This window comes from Centropristis striata, chromosome 24 (genome assembly GCF_030273125.1).
Source record: "Centropristis striata isolate RG_2023a ecotype Rhode Island chromosome 24, C.striata_1.0, whole genome shotgun sequence".
NCBI lineage: Eukaryota > Metazoa > Chordata > Actinopteri > Perciformes > Serranidae > Centropristis > Centropristis striata.
Genome location: NC_081540.1, coordinates 9,638,542 through 9,662,609, shown reverse-complemented (window position 1 = coordinate 9,662,609; position 24,068 = coordinate 9,638,542). Strand labels below are relative to the sequence as shown.

General features: G+C 39.5%; 1 protein-coding gene across 1 annotated transcript in view; it reads right to left on the bottom strand.

Annotated features, from left to right (window-relative positions):
• The window catches only part of LOC131962809 (nck-associated protein 5-like), a 142,762-nt gene that overhangs the window by 19,974 nt on the left and 98,720 nt on the right, over window positions 1-24,068 (bottom strand). The window contains exons 7-14 of the mRNA XM_059327891.1: window positions 23,487-23,555; window positions 20,883-20,921; window positions 20,572-20,691; window positions 11,883-11,987; window positions 10,808-10,996; window positions 6,485-10,056; window positions 5,804-5,909; window positions 4,716-4,803 (exon numbers count right to left, since the gene is read on the bottom strand). Coding sequence (XP_059183874.1) covers window positions 4,716-4,803; window positions 5,804-5,909; window positions 6,485-10,056; window positions 10,808-10,996; window positions 11,883-11,987; window positions 20,572-20,691; window positions 20,883-20,921; window positions 23,487-23,555 — 4,288 coding nt within the window. The remainder of the gene's footprint in view (window positions 1-4,715; window positions 4,804-5,803; window positions 5,910-6,484; window positions 10,057-10,807; window positions 10,997-11,882; window positions 11,988-20,571; window positions 20,692-20,882; window positions 20,922-23,486; window positions 23,556-24,068) is intronic.

Below are 24,068 nucleotides of genomic sequence, written 5' to 3'. Positions count from 1 at the left end.
GTGTCTCTCAAAAATATTGGTGAGTGAAAACTCAGAGCAGAACGAAAAGTTTTTTTTTTTTTTTTTATCTGGATCGATATTGACAAGCTCTGCTTCTCAGCTGCATAGCCTTGTCTCAATGGGATGCAGGAGCACAAAAAAAACAACCCCACAGTCTACTCATGAGCATTTCCTTCCGTGAATGAAAGTTTTCTCTGAATACTGCTGGGCATTACAGTGAAGTTTCAAAAGAGTTTGCAAGGACGGATTGCATTTACATTTGAGTCTGAAGCTTAGACTATTGATCCATTTTCTCTTTGGATAGCCTACTACAATGCCTTAGCATTGTCAATAAATTTACAGATGAGGGAATATAAAGAAGTTAGGTATTTATGTTTCAACAATTGAAAGAGTTCTTGACGGGGGAAAAAACTGGAGCTGTCAATGTTCTTTATGTGTACTTTTTTTTTTTTATCTGACTTGCGTCTGACATTCAGCACCCTACTGCACATGGGGAACCTGTGAAAATGAGTCCTCAGTATGTAGATGTACACATGCATCATGTTCATTGGACAGATGGCCTGTTGCCTGTACACATATCTGCTGTGAGTCACCAGAACACAGTTGGTGTGAAAGAAGTCCATGATGAGGTTGACATACAAGCAAAGAATACACATCAGGGCTGTCAAAATGGACAAAAAATCAAATATTCCTCCTGAAACATTTTGCACTATTCAAATATTGTTTTTTAGCTAAATTTCTTTCAACATAAGCAGCTTTTAAAAGATCTTAATAAGTACAAATTTACAAAATAATGTCCCTTATATAAAACTCTCTGCCCCATGGGTAGTGTGAAAGTAATATCGAGCCCACGAGCAGGCTAGCTAGTACAGCCGCTAAATTAGTGAAATTAAACAATTTAATGTTTCATCTTTACACTCTTGTTACAGCATAAGAAAGCGCATTCAAAAAGCATTTTCGTTCTAAAAATCCTGTAATCCTGTAAGGCACCATGTTTCGGGAAGTTGTCAAAATAATGCTGCAAAGTTCGGCTTTTTAATGTTTCATCCCAAAAAATCCAGAGTAGTGAAGCTTAAAGTTTTTGAAAGTTTGATAAAATGCTGCAGTTGTTGTCGTCCATACATGTTTGATATCAGTTCAGTTCAGTTTGACTGAATACTTTGTTGGTCAGTCTGTGGGTTTGACTCTCATTGTGGAGAAATAAAAAGACTGAAGTGAGATGAATAGACTGATAATTTTCTCTTATTGGACAAAACAATTCTTGATTGAATTTAATTTTGTGGACACAAAATGCAATTAAACTGTTAAATCGCAATATATTGTATCACAATACTCACCAAATTAAAATTGTAATAATATCGTATCGTAACTCAAGTATCGGGATGAAATCATATAGTGGGGCCTCTGCTGATTCACACCTCTACTGAAAGAACAGTGACTTTATTTTTGACAGTATAGAAAAATCATACGTCTGGAATTCTAAATACCATAATAGCATAATACCACCCCAATAATCTTCATATTTGAATATCTGTATTTCTTCACATCTCTCAAACTTAGAATATTTGTCGACAGCCCTGAAACAAACATAGTTATTAGTGTGTGTGAGAAAGAGAAAGGTGGAGCGAGCCATAGATTACACAGCTGTATAATTGAATGCCAAGCCTGGCAGTTCAAAATGCCCCTTATAACCAAACCATAACAAGGTCCACAGTAATTCTACCCGGAGGCAACAACAACTGGACATAATGTAGTTTTTCATGAGCTCCCTATCACTTGTGTGTACAAGTTTCAGGGTTGGAGGGGAGAAAGCGGCTTTATTGATATCTCAACTGTGTGATATGGGCTTTAATGCAATGCAGAGGTGTCAAAGGGAGGAAAAAGAGTCATTACTAACGACCCGTAACCTTATCTGGAAGATATTTCCGTGTCAGGAAGCAGAGCATGACAATTGGCACTAATTGTAAAGTCTCATTTCTACAATAGAGTAGTATCCTGGGTCAATGGAATAAAAGATAAAGCAGCAAAATGTTGTGAAACTACCTTCTTTTTGGTTCAAGAATGACACTTTAAATCCTCTTGGTGGCTGTGTGTCTCCAAAGTAAAAGCTAGAAAGTAAGTTTGAAAGCCAGAAGTGTCAGCGCCTGGTGAAATAATTGTTGAATCATTGGTATTGATCAAGAATGCCATCAAACCCCTACAGATATATTAGGGTCATTCTGTGCTGTGGGCCAGTCAAAATGTTATTTATTGTCCTTTTACGAGAAAAAAATACTGCCTCGGAGAAGCTCTGCTAATATACAATAACTGACCAGAGTGGAGTGAACTTCAAAGTCCACATTCATAACATGGATTTTGCACAAGCTGCTTGCATCGTAAACTGGCTGGATGTGAACTATTTATATGATTAATGTGTTTGTCTGGCGTTGGGCCTGTGAACGCTGCACTTTGGAGATACGTGACATTAAAGCAGCGGCGAGGAGCCACAGCTGAAACCTTTATGAAATATTTAGTTCATACTGTCTGGAAGTGCTTAGCTGGCAGAATATAAAAAAAAGGCAGTGTGTTATTCAGAATACAGAAACAATTAAGTGTATCACTTCTGGTGCCATGGCTTGGACTCATCATTTCTACTCTCTGTAGGAAAAAGTTTCTCCAGCCAAAACTATTTCTAGTTAGAAACTTTTAGTATAAAAGGGAAGCCGAGAACTAGTTTCTGGTCAATTTAGATTATTTTCCACCAACAATCGGCCAGCACCTACCAAAATACATTTTAATAACCTCCACCTAAGAGATGCTTTCGGTTTGGTATGTCTATTTCTTGGCAGGATTACAGAAAAACTACTGGTTGGATTTTCAATAAACTTGGTGGAAGCGTGAAGCATGGACCAAGGAAATAAACATTACATTTTGGAAGCAGATACCCAATTATTTTTTACTTTTTTACCATTAACATTGCAAGATATGCCGTGACATTGGCCTACCTTTCCGAATGCCCTTCTTGTTATAAGATCTGGCTGTTGTGAAGTTGGACTCAAACATTGTCTTTCCATGATGCAAACCCACTAGAGATGTGAATCACCAGAGGCCCCACTATCTGATTTTATCCTGATACTATTTTTGGTGAGTATTGCGATACAATATATTGTGATTTAACTGTTTAACTGCATTTTGTGTCCACAAAATTAAATTCAATCAAGATCTGTTTTGTCAAATAAGAGAAAATTCTCAGTTCTGAATTGGGAGGCAGCCATGTATGTAAAGAGGAGACTTGTTGGAACCCAGAGAGCCTATTTTCATTGAGATAGTATGACGTCAGAGGTCACATGACTGCTTTGAAAATCACAAAAAAAAAAAAAATAGCCTAACTTTGCAGTGTTATTTCAACAACTTCCTGACACACATGGTGCCTATAGATTCCTTAGATCTTCTAATTCCATAAGAATTGAAATATTGATACTTGGCGGCCATGAATCGATATAATATTGCCACGCAAAATATTGCGATACTATGCTGTATCGATTTTTTCCCCACCTCTAAAACCAACAGAACAATAATCAAGTTTTACAGCTGTTCAGTATTATTAATATGACTACAAGTGCAGTTGGAGAGTGCAAACCTTTGCCAAGGCCATGGCCAATTTCACAATGTTAAAGAAAATTAAAGATCAGGATTCGGATCCAAAAGTTTTGCCACATCCTTCCACAAAGTTTCATCAAAATCGGGCCAGTAGTTTTTCTGCAATTATGCTGACAAATAAACAGACCTGAAATGAAAACACAACCTCCCGGGTGGAGGTCGAATATTGATTACAGTAGAATAGCTTTTAAGCAGCATTCAATTTGTCATGTTTTTAAAGCTTGGACAATTTCAGTACATCTTAGAAATCTTTGCTTCAGGATATCCAATTTAAAAAACTTTTTTTTGCCACAGAATTTGGCCCCAAGTTATTAAAAAACAGGAGCCTTTTCCAGCTAAGCTCAGTTCCAGCTGCCTGTATTACAAGAGATAAATCATAACGACCTTTGAGATGGATCACTGCGACGGTTTCTCAAATATCCAACTGAGTGACAACTGAGTGACAAACTCGCTGCGCTCCACATCCAGTAAACAGCGGTTACACCCTCGTTCTCCACGCCGAATTACATCCTACAATGCATGTTTGTCCCACTGCAATAATAACAATCATCATCCCTTCTCGCCAACTGTTCCATGCATCTATTTTTTCACTTCCTTAGCTGCTCAGGCATTGTAAAATATCACCCGGTTGCACATCAATCACCTGACTAGATTGTCAACATGTTTTATTTTTTTCTTTATTTTTTTATTTTTTTGCAGCTGCTGCTTTTTCCCCACAGTAATGGCAAGTCTGGCAGTAAGGGGAATTAGTTGGCGAAGGAATTGAGTTGTCAATCACATCAGGAAATCACAACTGTAAAATGTGTTAATGCTCTGTTGCACTGGTTGATTCTTGATGGTTAGTGACAGCTTTTCGTAAGCTGTCGGGAAAAAAGTGTTCTGTGTAAGGTAAACACTTTCAAATATGAAACTCAGTGGCTTAAAACAGACAACGTGAGCTTTTGGCAGAGTGAAAGTAACAGACGAAAGTCGTTTGAAAAGCCATATTTAACACGAGATAGGTGGGGAAATAATCACTCTTTTGGCAGTTTTTGGTGAAATGCTCCTTCAGGATAAATAGTCATGCATAATCTTACCTATCATGTGGTCTTGACAAGCCGTGTCTGGGATGCGCCCCTCCTCATTTTCAGCCTTCAGGTTGATCTTCTGAGTCATTATGAGGGTCTAGAATATTAACAAACAGTGCATGTTGGTGGTGAAACTTCAGAAACAGAAGAATAGGGATGCCTAAGCCCTTTAGATTCAAGTTTTTTCAAGCTTCTAGCATTGTGAAATGTGTTTAAAGTTTTGTTCAAAAAGAAGTCAACTGTAATACTTTCCTGCCTTACTTTAATTGGGTTATTTTTTTTAATAAAAGTGGTTTTTAGGGGTGGTGCAAGAGAAGGAGCTTGTAGGTCATAAAGTGTCCCTCTTTTGTTGTATTTCTGTGGGGGGAAGATAGAGAGAAAGCTCGGAGGATGGTATTAAATGGCCCCTTTGTCAAATTGAGTGCCTGCGATAAGAAGCTCCTCCATGTTATCAAAATTCCACATCATCTGGATTAAATTTCCTGCATTATGCAGTGAGACTCTCTTTGTGTCATTCTCTTCCTCCATTCAGTTCACTCCTTATACTTCTCTTTTTTTTATTGCTTTTTTCAAGCTCTCTCAAGCACTCAGCCTCTCCATCATTTTTTGACTGACACACAATAAAGAATAAATCCACAAGGTCATAATTTTGGCCTTTTTGCTTACAGAGTGCGCCGATATGATTTAAAGAATCAAGCCGCTGAGAAAAGCATAATTTAAGTTTGTATTACATGCATGGCCCGATGGCTGCCTCTTTCGGGGATGTAGTTTTAAAATCCTTTGTGGAAATAACAACAACAACATCGAGCTTGGGCGGATAATGAAAAAGTGGGCGAGGAATTGTAGGCTGAGTCAAAGCACAATGTGAATCAATAGTGCGCCTTCGGGGGATATAATGCTGAGGAGGCGGCGCTGATGTGAATGTGTTTGTGAACATGTACATGTACTGTACAAGTGTGAAAACCTATGGGAATTTGCATGTATGTGTGTGTGCCAACAGCCTGTCAAAACATACTAGAGACAAACAAGTAGAGTAGACACAGACACTACAATGTTATAAAGTCAGTTGTGTTGTGGTGGCATGTTTTCCCACTTACAGCCGTATCTGGACAGATCTCCATATCTCCCTTCATTTCGCTGTGTTTCTTGGGCGTGGAGATCCCAGGCGGCGACGCAGCCACACAGTTGCCCTTCACAGCACTCCTGCGAGGAATAAAAGATTTGATCTGTTTTTATATCTGCCGAGCCTGCTGATAAATTGCATTGACCTGCTCTTTCGTTTCACGGACGCAAACATATGCGCACATGCACGTCAAAACCCACAGAAATGCCATTAAATGTTTAACAGCCTCTATGAAGAGCTCCCTTTCAAATGATTGCAGGATAGAAATCTGTCAGCTGCGATTTGAAGTGGCAAATCGATGAAGTGAGGAGTATGAGATGTGCAGCTTTCCTGGCTTAAAGATGCTTTACCTGCAGTGTGCTGACTATGTGTCTGGATGTTGCCTCGAGAGCTGCTTATGCTCACCGGAGTGGAGTCATAACTCAAACAGACAGCTGCTGTTTGTGCTGTTTATTTATCTCTCAACATACAGGTTTAATGCAGCGAAAGCTCATGTTTAATTTAATAGAACAACCAATTTGTTTTAAAGTGTTGATTCAGGTGATAGAAAGACAACTCTTACAGGGCTCTGCGACAGGAAGTAATCAGCAAAGCTTCCGATCAATTAGGAGTAATTCATTCTTGATTTTCTTGATGACAAAGAGATTTCACCCACCTGCCAAGAAGCTCTTTCACAAACTGGTCTTTGCCGATAAAGGCTGTGGTACACTGGATCTGAGTGGCGATCTGACCCATCTGATTGTTGCAGTGGTCCATGATGGAGCTCAGCTTGTTGTTCATTTCAGACAGATTCTGCACCTCCTGACTGTCTGTCTGCTGGTTTTCATTTTTCTTCTTATCCTTCTTCTTGTCGGACTTCATCTGCTTGCCTCCGAGCACGGACCCGATCTTCAGCTCTTTCTTCTCTTCCTTTCCTTTGGGGGAGTCAGCTTTCTTACCACTCAGAGCTGGGAGCTTGCTCTTGCGAAGGCCGAACCAGTTTGCCAGAGAGGGGCCCGTTTTTTGTTTTGTCTCGCTGGCAGCGACCTTCTCCTGTTCTTGACATTTCTGCAAATTCTCTTCTATTCCCATCATGACTTTCTCTTCAATAGTGCAGGCTGTTGGGCTGATTTTTTTCTCCTCAGTATCTGCACAGTCAGTTTGAGATTTGACTTCCCTGCTAAAGTCCAGCTCATTAGGGGTGGCTTCTATACCTCCTGTCTCTCGCACAGGGTTTTCTGAGCTACAGACACAAGAGGATTGAGGCTGAAATTGTGGATGAGATGCAACTTTTGCCGGCTTCCGAAGGTTGTTCACACCAACTCTATCACTGATGGGTAAGCTACGGACCTCTTTCCCCTGTGGCCCTTCTCCTTTAGTGCCTGATTTAATCGTTCTCTCAGGGAGGACGTTGTGACTATTCGACCCAGTCATGCCTCCATAGTGGCTAAGCCTCGTCCTAGGGGAATGGACAGGGCTCTCCGCCAACCCAACACTTGGTACTTCCAAGGAACTCTGCCTTGACAACGAGTTCCCCCTTTCACCTGAGTTGGTGATGATTTGAGTTCGGATTTTTCCTGGTCCATCCAGTACATTGATGTTGGGTTTCTCAATGTAGTTGGTGCTGAAACTCTGGCTACGGGCTTTGGCGCCGTTCATCCCCAAGGCCGGCTTTAAATGAGGTTTGGTAGTAACAGATATGGATCTAGAGAAAAGTTGACTGCTCCTTTTCCCTTTATCGCAAACCTCCCCCTCCTCTGGTAACACAACATCGTGCACTTCTTCTTCCATTAACCTACACTGGACGTCACCTTTACCCTCTGTAATGGGCATCTTCTGTGGTGAATCAATACTGTAGACTGGCTGCAAGCTGTCACACTGGGTAGAAGCATTTGAAGTCACAGTCTCCTTGGAGACTGAGTTGATATGATCTTTCTCTTGCTTTCCTGGTATAGAAGGACTATTTTTATGGCTGGGGGGGGATTTTAAAAAAGCTTTAAACCCCATTGGGATGCGAGTCTTTGCTTTTTCTGCTGCGTTGGGGGAAAGCATGACTGAGCTGGGTGGGCTGACAACTGCTTTACCATTTTGGGTGTCTGTTTTACCTTGAGGAGTGTCCTGAAGTGTTATAGGTAAACTAACAGAGGTCTTCTGTACAGTCTGATGGACATTTTCATGGGTCGATCCTCTTTTGTTTGCAAATGAGTTCTGAAGTGAGGACCCTCTGAGGGCACTGTAGGGAGGAGGGACATTCTTTGAGCTTTTAGGTGCATTTTCAGTTTCTGGAGCACACCCTGAGTTTACAGAAGGGAGGTAGTCTTTCGTGGTCATCCTCTTGGAAGTGCCTTTAGTAGGTGTCTGAGTCATGGCGGGGGACTTTTGAAGGTGCTGACTGGTTTTCTCAACCAGTTTCTGAGGTGCAAGTGCAGTCCCGTAGCCTGCATCCAAGTCTAAACAGTCTTTATCCTTGATGGGCAGCGTCGTTTGCATATTTGGTAAAAGTGAGGTGTGGTAACTTGGGGGAGGGCCCCTCACAGTGGTTGGTGTGGATGTTTGAGCCACCCATGTTTTATGTGCTTGAGGCGACCCTTCGTAATTTGGTCTGATCAGTAAGGAGGTGGTGCGACCAGGGGGAGGGGGAGGAGAAGGGGACCTGAGTTTGTTTTTGCCAGTTTCACAGTGTTTGTCTCTGGTGGGCTGTTCACCATTGTCAGCGTACTCCAGGTGCCTCCTTGAGAGGTGTGGGGAACTGGAGGAGGAGCCCTTACTCCATTCAGCCCTGCTTGGGAGCTTCGAGTTGACTGCCTTTGGGCTCTGTGTGCAGGTTCCTGGTGTCTTGATGAATCTAGACATTTTAACTCCAGGAGAGGAAGGGGATTTCTCCTGACCTGAGGCTCCTGAGTTTCCACTGTTGCTTGGTTCAGTGGAAGAACCCTTAGACACCCTCAGTGGGGATCCTGAAGGTTTGTTACGACCAGGAATCTTTGAACCACTGGACTTAGGAGCAGCAGAATCCATTATTGGGGGGATGGAGTGGCCTTTATTTAGTCGGCTGCTTGGTGGTTTGATGAGTTTTCTTTGTGGAGTCAGCTGCATTGACAGCCTCTCTGCACTGCCCTCCCTACTATTGCTTGTTTTGCTCGACCTAATCTGATATTCAGATGGCTTCTCTGGAGATTCAAGAACAGAGTAGTTTCTTGCATTTGCAGATTTTTGCCTTGTCGGCCTCTCTTGGGGCACTAGTTCTGTGTAATCTGGGACTACCTTGCTACTTTGAATGTCCTTTCGATGCCCGGCACCTGTTCTTAGCTTCTGAGCATGAAGTTCAATCGGCTCTCCTTCTGCATCAAATATTGCCATAATGCTCTCCTCAGACTGAGTGCACTTGGCCCCTTTGGGCTCTTTAATTAGGCTGAAAGGCCTGGGCCTCCCATCTGCAGACTGGGTGCGTCCCTGCTCTCTTCGCAAGCACTGTTGTGCGAGCAGCTTGGCGGCATCTCTTGAAAACCTCTTGGAGTCCCTCTCTGCTTGCTCCTGCAGCTGGCTGATGGACATTCGGATGTCACTTGACTCAGAGTTGAGTTCCTCTGGATCGTCAACGTCAGAGAGGTGATTAGGGACGTCTGGGCCAGAGGGGCGGAAGCGCAGCAAGGATGGTTTAGAAAAAGCTGATGGCCGCCCTCCCTCGGGAAGAAAACTGTTAATGAAACTCATGAGTTTCTCAGGACGCTCTTTTGAGTCACAGCCAGACGGATGTTTTGTACTCACGGGACCTATGCTCCCGTCACCTCCACCTCCACTCTCCTGCATCCCCTCCCAGCTACACAAACTGTCCGAGATGCTCCGAGAGAGCCTCTTACAGTTAAACCAGCTGTCCTTGGTGGGAATGTTATCTCCTCGACCCGATTGTGCCAACTCATCATCTGCATCATCCGAATCATAAGCGAACTTCTTCCCTCCAGCAGCTGAAGTTCGACCCACACGGGTCGGCTTGGATACCCCTTTAGTGCCACTCTTGATACCCAGGGAGTAGATGCCCTCGTTGGAGTTCATGCAGTCTTTGTCGCCTGACTTGGAGACCCTGGCTGAGGCAGAGGAGCTCCTGTGTTTTCTCCTCTGGAGCTTTCTCAGTCCCTCTAGTATGTTGCTCTCCTTGCGCCTTGTGGGCAGCTGCTCCTCCAGGGAGGCGCAGATGTTACTCGGGGCTGACGAACCCAAGCTCAGTCGATTCTCCCAGGTCAGAGATGACTATAGGGCAGAAAGAAAGAGTGTATCAGCTTGTGTGAAAACTTTTAAAAAATATCTCGAAGCAACTATGAAACAGTTATGTTTTGAAACGGTTTAAATTTAATTCTGATGCCTCTATATGACCAATATAATTCATTTTCAAAAACAGATAACTAATTTTCATAATTTTTCCTTGATTACACCATACAAATACATGATTTATTAAGATTTAAACATTTTTAGATGTCCTATCAAAACAACTGAACAGCCAATTGATTGATGTTCCCTGGACTGCACCCCCCAAAATAACATCATTAGGGAAGTAAATCAGAAGTAGATATCTGTTTTTGTAAATTATCTCTTCCATTAATGCTTTTCAGAATTCAGATGAAACTACAGATCCAAAGAGTATGTTTACATTTACAAGACTGGTAGTGAGTAGTTTGTTTGAGCAGTTGTAGATTTTTCTTTAGAATATTTTATTCAAATTGAAAAGAATTCACCGAGAAAAAAAGAAAGATAAAAGGGGCCAGTGATGGAGCACAAGCAAGATCAAAATCTTCGGAAAACTTACTCTTTTGACTACATGGGGCGCCAAAATCAACACAAAATCAGAGTTCCTTATTGTTGCTTTAATTATCTTCACTTTATTGTCATAATTAGCACACTCTTTTTTAATAAGGGGCCCAAAATAAAGACAGCAAAATAGGGATCTTGACAAGATACTGCACTTCTATATCTACTGAGTCTATTACAGATTTAGAGCATTTACCATTTTCCCACAGGAGCGTCCATCATTCCAGGTGTAGGAGCCGCTGGAGAATTCACTGCATGCACTTGACAGGGACAACTCACTACTGCTGCAGCTGCTGCGTTGGTATAAAGGCGCTGGCGCTGTCAGACTCAGCTGGCTCAGACACTTGGCCACAGGGAGACCTGCCTTTCCATTCAACTGAACCTCCTAGAAGATAGAGAGAAGAGACTTTATAGTTTAAACAACTTGTATAGCATCATCTACACTGTTAGTTCTCTGAGTTTGACTGTATTTGATGTGTAATCCGTCCAGTAGTGTTGCGTATCTAATTACTGTCTTGCTGTTGATTTTGTGATGAAGGATATTTAACTTAACGGACCATTCAAACACTCCTGGAAAGTTTGCGAATATGCTAAAGCAATGCACTTTCCAAACTTCATTTAAAAATATCAATCAAATTACCATGTGCAGTCATCACAGCGCAGCAGATGTTTCTCCAATTAGCATCTCTTGACGATGCAAATGAATTATTTTATTCTGGTATGCAAGATAAGAAATAGGATATTTCACTAATCTCATACGAGTGTGCGTATCACCTAACACAACCCGTTTAAAGAGACGAGGTACTTTTTGCACATTTAGATAACAAGATGATTTATAATTCACATCTCGGTCATTATTATTTCATTTTCTCTGTCCTCTTCTGCTCTCAAAGCACACATTAGAGTTTATCAGGTGGCATTCTCAGAGGAGCAAAAGGGTAAAAGAAGCAAGCGAACTCATTTCCAGGCCTTAATGCATAATACATAAGATGAGTAATGTACCACTGTGTCCTATGGAGTCATTTTTACTGACGGCCGGTCTCAATCGATGGTTTTCTGGTAATATGACAAGGATTTATTCCTCTTAGAGCCCAGTGATACTGCCAGCTCTTCCTGCTGGGGGCACAGGAGGGTCATGGCTTCAGATAGTTACGTTTGTATTTTAATATCTTGTAACGATTTCTTAGGGAGGTTGCGGTTATGCTACCTGGACGATTTTATGGCTAAAAAAATAAAAATATTTCCATCTGCATGTTTCCCATTAGGCTTACACTGGAGGGGGAGTCTGTGTTCCTGGAAAGCAAGAAGGCCTTGCTTCTCTCTGGCTCCAGGAGCAAATCTGCCGCAGATAGATCCATGATCCGAGAGTGGAGTTTCTGAAAGGCAAGAGAAGGACACACCAGGGTGAATTCAAACTTCGGGGGTTTAACAATATTCAAATGAGCCGCGGTGTACGATCTGAGATTGACAGCAGAATGGTAGGGAGAATTTTCTTCCCCTTCCAAAGTGTGTTCTTTTGTATTTTTCATATTTTCTTGAAATTTTGATTTAATTTTTACTATCTATTTTTAATTCTATATTTTGTCTTTTCAGTTCAGTTTAGTTTCTGTGTCTGGGCTTGCTTTTTTCAGTTTCATTTTTATTATTAAAATTTGGTCAATTTTTAGTTTAGTTTTTAGAAGTATTAGTATGAATTTCAGATTTTTTGGGGTTTTTATTTAGATTGTTGGGTTTATTGATAACCATCAATGAACCCAATAATGATGAATCCTTATTTAATTTAACTTCAGTTATTAGTATTTTTTTAAATAGGCAATACAAAATGTGTACTAATTATTAGTAATTAAGCTATAACCTTATTAATTTAACAGTTTATTTTCTCACACATGGAACATTCTATATACTCTATTAAGTATTTTTAATGGTAACAAAAGTATTATAAACTTTAATTTAAACTTTAAACCTTATATTAATAGCTATGTTAATGTTTCAACTGATTATGATGACTAATTATGATACCTTGATAAATAAAGCTAATAAATACTTGCTTGTTGTGTTGACAAATGACCAATTTCAGACACAAAGACAGTTTCTGTATATTTTGATGTAATTTTAGTTAGTTATATAACTTCACAATATTGTTTCTGTTTTGAATTTCATTTCAGTGAACTAAACTGTTTTTTTCACACCTAGGTTTAGTTATGTATAATTTAATCACTTGCTCAGTGACCCCTTACAGTGAAAAAAAAATAAAAATAAAATGAAATAAATGGTATTTGTTTTGCAGTATCTCTGAAGCGTTACAGTATGTTGAGGCTGAGGAACTTTTTTTGCCGGCCCATCAGATTCCCTCCACTGGTGCCACGCAGAGCCCTGATTCATCCTCCCTGCTCAAAGTCATTAATGTCATCGGCCGGAAAAAAAATAATGTGAATAGGAAATAATTGCATCAGGGAGTAAGGGATTCCTTTGATTTTTTTTTATTCATATGCTAGTCTGCAGTCTTGTGTTATTTAACTCTTGTGCTTAAGAGAGAAGGATACAGAACCAAATGCAGTTCCATGTATTAATCTCCAAACTTAATTACACTGGGTTCCCTGTGCTCAAATTAACTTAAACTGGAAATACGCCGGAACAAAACACTTGATCTTACGCTGCATTTCCTGCCAAGGGTAAAACTAATGCTCACTCAGGGACTATATGTATATACACACGTGTGTATTTCTGCACTCTGATATATTCCAGTCTTAGTACCATTAAAATAAAATGCATTTCTCATGCTGTGCACCTGCAGAGGACAACATATCTATCAAGGAAATTGCATGTTATAAAAGTGAAAGGCACCTCCAGCAAATGGAGACTCAACATTGAAAACCAACTGCTCAAATTTCCCATTAATGCCATAAACATTTAAAAATAAAAACGGCTGGATTTATCTTCCATTTATTGCATCCCATTAAACTCTTTGCTGACAGTTTGTATTGACTTTTTCCAGAGTTGTGAATGACGTCCTGACATTTTGGTGAAAAAACAAAGAAAACTGCTCCTAATGATTCCAAAACTTAACTGTTTCTTTTGTCTCTGAAGACCAAACAACCTGCATCACTTTGCCTGCGGCCAAAACACAAGCATCCTACGTTTTTCTCTTCCCAAGCAAAAGCTTCTTTTTGTATTAATGCGAGCATGTGAGAACGACTTTTCACCTTCAGCGACGAGGTGGTAATGGTGCCATGGTAACTGATCGATCCCCACTTTCATTGCTTTTACAGCACAGAGATAAGTATTCCTAACTATTTTAAGGATTCATAAAGCACCAATCCCTGCATGCTTTCTAAATGTGCTTTGATTCAGTTCAAAGGCATTTAAACTGTAGAGGATTTCTCAGCTTTTGCTTTTTACAGATGAAAATTGGACTGTAATGCTCCGCGGGCATTGCTGTTTCAAAATTAAACATTGCTTTAAGCCATTTTAGTTTGGACTCAATGTGACTCATAGCTCTAAAGTCATGAAATTGAAATTTGTGCAGCTCCGATGCTGCATCGCTCGGCCTCGGGATGGGAGTGGCTGAGGTGTCACGGGAGGCTCTGATCTTATCGTAGGGTGCTGGATTTCACCTCCTCAGCATCCTCATCAAGGATTCAGTCAATAGTGTCACAGGGTCGCGCGGGGGGAGATAGTCGAATGGAAACGGTAGATGACAAGGCTGTGTGCACATCGTGAACTTTTTAAGGTTCAAGGCCGAGATCAAAGTCATAAATTAATGCAGGGCTGTAATAAATCATGCAAATTTTGCCTTTTATTAAAGATAACGTATTTGAAAATATGTCAATTGTCATTTTATTGCATTTTCATGTATCTAATTATGATACCTTTTTAAATAAAGCTAGTAAAAACTTGCTTGTTGTGTTGACAAATGACCAATTTCTGACACAAAAAGTTTTTTTTCTGTATATTTTTATTTAATTTGAGTTAGTTTTATAACTTTACAATATTGTTTCTGTTTTGAATTTCATTTCAGTGAACTAAAATGTTTTTTTCACACCGAGGTTTAGTCAAATTTTGCCTTTTATTAAAGATAATGTATTTGAAAATCTGTCAATTGTCATTTTATTGCATTTTCATGTATTATGCATTTGATAAAGCAACATATAGTCTTTTTGTCATTTAGGTAAACTAAGTAAAGGGTTAAATGACATAATTAGGTATATTTAAAGTAAAATTGAGATATCTCTGTAACAATTCAAAGAAGTACATATTTTGTTGTTTTTGGTGTGTATTTTTAGATGGCAAAAAATTGAGCGTTGAAGATGTGTTGTAGATAAACAAACTGAGGAACAAATTGCCCAAAAATACCAAATGGAGTAAAAATAATTTGCTGGTTCCACTGGTGGATTTGTCATTTCATATCAGCAGATGTATGATGTTCTGTTATGTGGAATTGTTTTATTTTGTCTGTTTGTAAAACAAAACATGTTTGTAAGTTTTAATAGGTTAAAAATATGTTTGTTAGTTTAAGAAAAACAAACTGTGAGCAACAAATTGCACAAAAAGACCTAATGTAGCAAATATGATACAAAAAATAGAATTAATGTATACAAACTGATATTTAATTTTTTTTTTTGTATTATTTGTCAGCACGTTCTATATAACTCCAGTTTAAAATAAATAAATATAATTTTCTGGCAATTATATCATGGCTCAGGCTTTATAGGGTTAAGTATTAGTGACCATCCAGTCATCTGGGAGCCAGTGGAGAAGTTTTGTGTCGTACTGAAGTAAAAGCAAGAAGCTCCCTGTTCCTTTTCTTTGTTGTTTTTGGCTTGACAGTGGTCATATTTCAAGATAATGAACATCAGCCCAGAATAGCAGCAAAAGGCAGCTTCCAAACTAATACATCAGTATTGGCACCCGCTGTCAAAAAGTCAGCGGTTGAACGACACTGCAACACACATACACACAGCAGAAGGTGGACAAAAAGTCAGAGAGACATGAATTCATAAACACACATGATGCTCGTCTATATGACCTGCATGACAATCTATATCTCATCACACAGGCTTTTCCTAAAGCTCCAGCCTGTTAAACTACACCAGGATATGAGACGAAGGCTCAGCTGTAATACGACAATAATATTGCAAGACTGAAGTCAGATATATGGAGTTTTTATTGGAAAATTTCTCAAAAGCTCCACTCTGCAAATCGTATCATAAAAAATAAAAAAATCAAGGTTGCGTAATGTGTTTAAATTGCGGATTTGAAACTTTTTTTGCACTATAACTTTTAGTGGACAGCTATGGCAGCAGCATTGTTGCACAAACTGCAAAATTGCATGAGCAGTAATGAGGTCATGGCTGTGTCCTTGGGGCCCAGAGGTGTCTCAGGAAACAGCAAGGATTTGTCCCAGTAATGGGCGACTCAGTTGCCACTTGCCCGTCACATTTGATAAACACCATAAGTGGATGGGACTGCTCGCCAGTTATTTTCCCTTGGCTTGCAAACAGTGCATGGTCGAAGAAAACAACACTTCTTATTATTTTGATTTGACAAATGCCAGATTTTTCTGGAATGAATACTTGGAATCAAACCAGTTCAGCTGAAGGTGCACAACTGGTGCATCTCCCATTAAAAGCATTACGGTTCTTTATCAGGGAAACTCAAGATGCCCCTGGGGAACTGGAGAACGTTTAATTACTGATAAGCAAAAGCAGAGATGGGAAACAGTACACTTGTATGGGTGATTAAGTCTCGCTCTGCTTCAGGCTCCGGGAGAGAAAAGAAATTAAAACTCGCCATCGGTATTTTCATATTTTTATTAGAAATTCTGCTTGGATGGTTTACTAAGTGGGATTTGAAAACTGCTTGTAATTACACAAGGGTGTTGGTTTGATTTCAGAAGTACCATAATAATCCTCCTTCACCTCCGCAATTAAGGCGGAATTCACATTTTCACACTTGTGTAACACACAAGTTTCATTAAAAAGAACTTTAAGGGGGAATTTGCAATCTTTTATGTGGATGTGCCATCTGTGTTGATTGTAAATGCAGTTGTTTGGAGCAATTAACTCTTTATTGTGTGCTATTTTGTTCTCCAAACCATAGACACATATGTTGTTGTTCCTCCCCTCAAATATGACCCACAAGAGCATTAAAGTAATTAGCATGCGTACAGGTGGCTGAAGACACTTTATACACGTTTTTAGTGCTAGAACGGTTGCAGTTTCATGAGTTTTAGGCAACAAAACATCCTTATTGCTAAGAGCAAAAAAGTACACGGTAAGGTGTTGGAAAAGGTTGTTGAAAAAGTAAAATAAATGTCAGTAAGTGCCCGAAGTGAGCTAGTTCATGTAAAACATGAAAGTTAGGTAATGTAACGTCACATAACATTGTTGTCTTTTGATTTCACATGTGACAAAATAAGAATTTTAACAGGAAAAAGTCCTGTTTGTTTGACCCATCCACCTACCGCATAAGCGGACTTTGTCGTTCTTTATACTCCATATAATCAATTTCCTGTTTGCTTTTAAACTCTATAACGTCACTTCAGCGTTCAGTGTCCTTTATATGTTTCATTTTTTACATATTTGATGGCTGTATAACCTATGTTACTGGTTTATAGATGGATAAAATAATAAATATTTCATAATTATGTACTGTCGGAAGTTCCGGTCCAGTCCCGTGATAAATATAGATGTTTTTAAACAGCTCTCCCACACATGAGTGGAAAGCTCCTAATAAATGCACAGACCATCCGGAGCAGTGTGATCACATTATGATTAATTCTTACTCTGAATCACCGGTTGATGGAGAAAATGTCATTATTAAGTAATGAGCAGCCAGGCGAATGACTTTTTAGTGGGCCTACACGTTTTAAAGGGCTGAAGTGATGTGTCGAAAACAGCAAATACATCAGCGTGTTAGTTTCTGTTCAGCTGAATCATACAGAACACATTACACAGAGTCTCCGCCTTAATTCTCGTCTGCAGCTAGATTGCACCTCTTGGTCCCCACAGTGATATCATCAATATCCCTCCTCAAGCCTTTTATATTGCAGTTTCACTTGACAATGTTCCTGCCTGTCCAATAATAGAGCTGGAACTGACAGAGAGCTTTAAAACACACCCAGAGCCATATTATTTCTCTCTCTCTGCCCCTTCTTATTCTGCCCTCAGTTTTTCTTTTCTTCCTCCTTGTCGTCTCGGCTCTCTGCTATCTCATCTCTCTCCATTTCCACCCTCCTGTCCTTCCCTCCTTATCTACCCTTGCCTCCTCTCTTTTCACCCTCTCCTTTTTCTCTCCTCTCCCCTCGTCTGGACCGACTGACAGCTCCTTTTCCCTCTCCTCTGCTGTTTTCATACCGCTAAAGCGAGGAGCCCCGAGACACAATTTACACAATTATGTGAGTCGCTACATTCCGAACTGACCTTATTGCCCTTTCATGCTATATCACTGTTGATAATAGATGAGTAAAGCATAAAGTGGCAGGCCCGTCTCTCTCATAATTACACCTTGAAAATCTAGCTGGAATGCACACACAGACATTTTTCGCTAAATTGGTGTCTTCCGAGGGACCAAAAAGATGAACTGAGGCAATTTTCAGCCACTCCAAATAAAAAAAATGTGGGGTTTGTGGAGAATATAAACACAGTGGTTATTGTGTAATGCCTGCAAAGGAGAAACTAGATGTTTGCTGGTTCAAATCTTTGAAGTCGTCTCTTCAAGGAGCAGATTCAAGTTCTAGTGCTGCATACCAGTGTTGGAATGTATTTAAGTACATTGACTTAAGTAGCTACTTGTACTTTACTTGAGTATTTCCATTTCATGTAACTTTATACTTCTGATTCTCTAAATTTTAAGGTAAATATTGTACTTTTTGCTCTACTCTGCTGACAGCTTTAGTTACTATTCAGGTTGAGATTTAACATAAAAAACATGATACATTGAAAATGATTAGGCATTTTTATATATGAAACCTTTATATGGGTAAAAGGAGCCCCACCTTGAGAAAATTAAAACACTTTTTTACATAAATACATCACGACAAATGATCTAATAATATATTTAGACGATATATCTGAGTGGGTTCCAGTTACTTTTTACCTGATGATCATGATAAATTTCAAGTGATAAGATGTTGTTGTTGTTTTTTTTAATTAACACTCATAACAGTATATTAAGGAGTTAAAATGAGCCCTATCTTGAGGAAATTTAAATGCTGCAAATAATAATATAACCTAATTATATATTTTTTTAATATCTGTCTGCTAACAGTCTGCATAATGAGTACTTTTACTTTTGATACTTTAAGTACATTTTGATGCTGATACTTTTCTACTTTTACTTCAGTAACTTTTGAATGCAGGACTTTTACTTGTAGTGGAGTAATTTCACAGTGTGGTATTAGTACTTTTACTCAAGTACGGGTTCTTAATAATTTTTCCACCATTGCTGCACACATTTATCAGTTTAAAGTGAGAACTCTATTGGTGGCATAAATCTGCATATTTCATTTTGATTTGCGGGGTCGTTTTAATCTTAAGGGGCACCGGGGAGGAAGCAGACATTTTTTGAGTAGAATTTTAAGTTTGCCTTTTGTAAAATAGTTTTGAGAAGTTGAATGTGGTACACCAGAGAGTCCTGAGTGAAATAAGAACATTAAAACTGCACACATGTGACCTCAGATTGAACCCCTCTGCATGATAAACAAACCAAAACAACTACAAGGGATCTGTGCTTAAGGCCTGTATTTCCTTTATCTTTGCTTCAAAACAGAAAAACAGCTTCTGATGAGGGAGAAAGATTGATAAAGATGGATGTAAAAAAAGTTTTTTTGTATTACAAATCAAAGTATTTACAGTCGTCTTTGCAGCCTCTGTCTCCAACTGAGACCCAAGAGCGGTTTAATAACAACCCAAATGAAAAACAACTTCAAATGGATGAGAATAATCGCCAGGGCTTGTTTACTGGAGGAGCTGCTGCTTTCTACACAAACCAGCTGAGTGCAGCGGAGGCTGAGAGTGAGTAAGCAGGTTTAAATCTGTGAGGAGCATGGATATTTATTCAAGCAATAATAGAAGCGATAAGAGCTTGTTCAGTTGGTTTGTTATGCTGCATGTTAGGTTTGAGGAAACCTGTCAAAATCATGAATAAAAAGACTCAATAAATAAATGAATATGCCATTAATTACAGCAAAAAATACATTAAAATACACTTGAGCTTTCAATAATTGATAAAAGTAACATTTAATTAATTTAGTTTTAAATGCTTTATTTATTTTCCTTGCTATTGATTCCTGTATTTAATATTTACTATTACATTTTTACCTCTTATTGATTGATTTTTTTTTAAATTTCTGTATTCATTTATTATTTACCTTTAATTTAATTTTAAATGTACTTATTTATTTTTAATTATGTATTTTAGATGTATAATTTTTTTAATTTACCTTTGCACGCCCCTCTATTTTTTCCATATTTTTCCCCATATTGATTTATTTATTAATTTTTCATTCCACCTCTCCCCAATCGTTTCCATATTTATTGCTATAGTCATTCATTTATATTTATGTTTTTTATTTTCCCTTTGCACAGACCCCTATTTTTTAAATATTTTCCCCCATATTAATGAATTTATATTTTTATTTATAGGTTTCCTCTGCACCTCCCTCCTATTTTTTCATATTTATTGCCATATTAATGAATTTATATCTACATTTAAATTTTATTAAATTTCCATTTGCATCCAGCCTATTTTTCCCATAATTCCCAACTCATAATCTCTCATCTCTGTTTAGTTGTTTTCTTCTGTATTTTGTGTTTGTGTGTGTCTAATTTCCTGTCATGTAAAGCGACTTTGAGTGCCTTTAAAAGCGCTTTAAAAATTGAATGTATGATTATTATTATTATTATTATTATATGAATTCATTAATCCAGTGATATCTAGTGTTCTGAGTGGGCAGCGTACCTGGAGAAGCAGGTCCGAGGCCGGCTTGATCCGCTGCTGGAACAGAATACCCAGCGCCCGATTCTGCTGCTCGAGGTCAAAAACTCGAGTCCGCAGCTTCAAACATTCCTCTCTCAGATCCTGAGTGAGAAGCAACAAAAGAAACACACATTTATGTAATGTTCACTTTTTATATTCATATGACAATATTGTGATTCTCTTCATCATCATCAAATGTGAATAATTCAATAATGCCAGATTTTGATGGGTTATTACACAATGCTGTTAAAAGAGAGTGAGAAAAAAGGTTGCCATGGAGATATGACACAAACCTTCTGGGTAAGAAGAGCCTGCACCACTTGATTGGCAACCTTAAACAGACAGAGAAAAAAGAACGAAAGTTATTGAATGTAATACAAAGTCTTCTTGACCTCACATGACCCTTCCAGGCCTCTGTAGACCGCCTTTGCACTGCTTACGCTGCACTTCTTCACAACTTCCTCAGCCAATTTACACATAAGATGAATTATTATGAGTCTAGGGGAACACAATGGCTCTGCAGATTTAATGTGTGTGCATATAAGTATCTTTTAACACGTGTATTTTACAATTCTCACTTCCTAATGGTGGTATCGACAGCACCAGGCTGATGTAGAAGCAGAGGCGTCTGGTCTCTCGGCGGCTAACACCCGCCCGCACTCTCAGACCGCAACGCCGATGGAGAAGCGGCTCCCATTACAGCCCATTGATTGCTCATTAATACCGTCTGAAGCCACATCGGCTCTTTTGAGTGCACTCGCTCTCATTTATTGAATGAGGAGAGATTGGAGTAAATATGGTGAAAATGAGCCCTGCTTCTGGAACCGCGAGGTACAGATCTGCTTTGTGTGAAGGAGCCGAGCAATCAAACAAAACCTGGCTTAATGGTATTGGACGGAGGATTTGATCTCTGATAGCAGACACTGTTTGACTTTGACACAAGTAATTAAACTACAAATGAGCTTGCACACACACTGAAATATAGACAAGCAGCTGGTCCGGCATAAAGAACAAATCGTGCCTTCTGTTCCAAAGCAAACGTGAGGCTCTCCAGTCGTTAGAGAGGTAAATCAGGATCATTACCAAGCCCTCCTTCTACAAAAGACCACCACATAGGAAAACAGTCCACAAGTAAACACAACAAAGCTAAGTTGATCCATCTTAATGAGGGCAAGGAAGGAGACGAGGACTGGATTTACCCAGAATAAAATCCATAGAGGACGCACACTCTTTGCTTTTTATCACTCACTTCCTCCCTCTTCTCTCACCCGTCTTTCCCACCCTCAGGCAGGTCTGCCCAGTCCGCTGAACCACAGTGGTTCCGGGACAAATTAGGCAACTTGTCCCTGCTGGACATGCTTCCCTGTAGCAGCTTCTGGAGTGACTCAGAAATCAGGCACGACCAAGAGCCGAGCCGGTTTATTCTCCTCATGTGGCTCCTTAAACAGCACTTACCAAGCTCTCACAAATAACCGGAGGGCACAGAAGTGCCATTGTTACGTAAACCAGTGCTTCAGCAATACCAGTTCACATGAGGTTATTTAACAGCTCGCATATTAAACTTTGACCCCAAATAATAACAACAACAAGCTGTTCTGACCATTGAATATCAGTGTGATGGTGGTGCAGCGAGGTGCTGTTACAGCTTGTGCAAAGAAGTCCACCTGCAAAAAACATCCTCTCCAGCATTTCTGCTATTATTTTAGAGCATCTGCATAAGGCTTTCTGACATTAAAGGACATTAAAGACTACTTAATTGTGCATTAAAAATAAGTTGCACCCTGGTGGCCGTAAAAGCTTTTATTTTTACATTAATCAGACTCATGTTGAAGTTCGGTTTAGCTTAGCGCAGCTGAAACACTTCTTTATTAAAGTGAGATTTTTTTTCTTTTAGTGCCTGAAAAATGAGACATGGTTTTCAAAATTAATTGTAAATATTAACAATTCACCTCTGCCTCCCTCAAGCTATGGATCAAGTAAATTGCCAACCTGTGGGAAAAACAGTGTACTTCATTTAAACCTTAATCCTAAAGGGATTGTTTGGGAAGTGTGGTTGTATGACGTACTTACTGATAGTCACAGTAGAAGAAGCTAAGCATTGTCAGCAACCTTAGAAGTGTATAGTGTATCACCACTTTACCTTGCTGTCAGGCAGCCTTGTTTGAGTTTACTTTGGGAAAATTAAGCTATAATCTATACTCTCTTCAAAGCCACCAGACTCCTTTGACAAAAACATAATTTGACCATGCAGAACAAAGGAGTTTCTGGTCTGCTGCTGTGTCAATTGCTTCATTTGTTTGAGTTAAATCCAAACTAACTGAACTTTAAAACACCACAAAAGCCATACAATGACATAAACACACTAAGTGATCAAGACAGCGGGACTCCAGCAACTCCTGTGTTCAGTGAGGTAAAATTACTGTTTTTGTCAATGGAGTCTGGTGGCTTTAACAAGCGCATAGATGGAGATAATGGCATCAGTTCTCTGTCAGAATGGGCTGTCTGACAATAATATACATTCGTGAAAAAACTCTAAATATAGCATACACATGGGAGCAAAAATGGGAACGCTTTTTGGCGCCCAGAAGTTAATGTGGGCACCATAGCAACGACTTACACATCATTACAACAAAAACAATCATTGTTGTTTTAGTAAAATGTAGCTTGTATAGCCTGAGCCTTTTTTTATTTTGTTTACTTTTGTTTATTTGGACTGACATTGAGAATAACTGCATATCAGGACCTCACACAACCCCATTTCTGTTTGTTCCGTTCACGAGGAAATCAAAACTTATTCAACTCGTGAACTTTCCAAGGCGAGGTAAACATCTGGCGAGACATACGGTGTCCTTGCCTGTGTCTTGGAGTGAGACGAGATAAACAAGGTTCACACTCACCTCATCTAGACAGCGTTCGTACTGTTCCCTCTGGCTCTCGTTCTCCAAGGCCAAGGCAGAATTCCTCTCCTGCAAAAAGAACACACATTTATGGTCAGCGCAGCACGAACCTCGCAGCGACTTTGGTTACATGTGATGCAACAACACAACAGCGATGGAGACAGAAATAGCAATCAAGCTGAAGCTGCTGCTAACAGGAGAGTTGCTTTCCAAAGGTCATATGTCAACGCTGAACCAGGATAGCCAATAAAAAATTTACAAAGTACCACAGAGAGAAAGGTCAAGGGGATGGAAGTTATGATGCTGAACTTTGGGGCGGCAGCGAGCCATTTGGAGTTCGGACCTAATAAGAATATCTCCTCCACTTGCCAAGCGATGAGGCGGCGCCCTATTGATCTCAGGGAGTTTCCAATTTGTCAGTGGCAGGCAGCATATTAGGAGCTGTCAGCCAGGCATGCTTCCCTCGCCCTCTGCCCTTTAGTAGAAACTACCAATCCCTTGATGAAAACATAGGAAACATAATTACGACCTAAAACATTCCAATTATGCCATCTCTGGAGAAACGCTCGCTAATTACAGCCT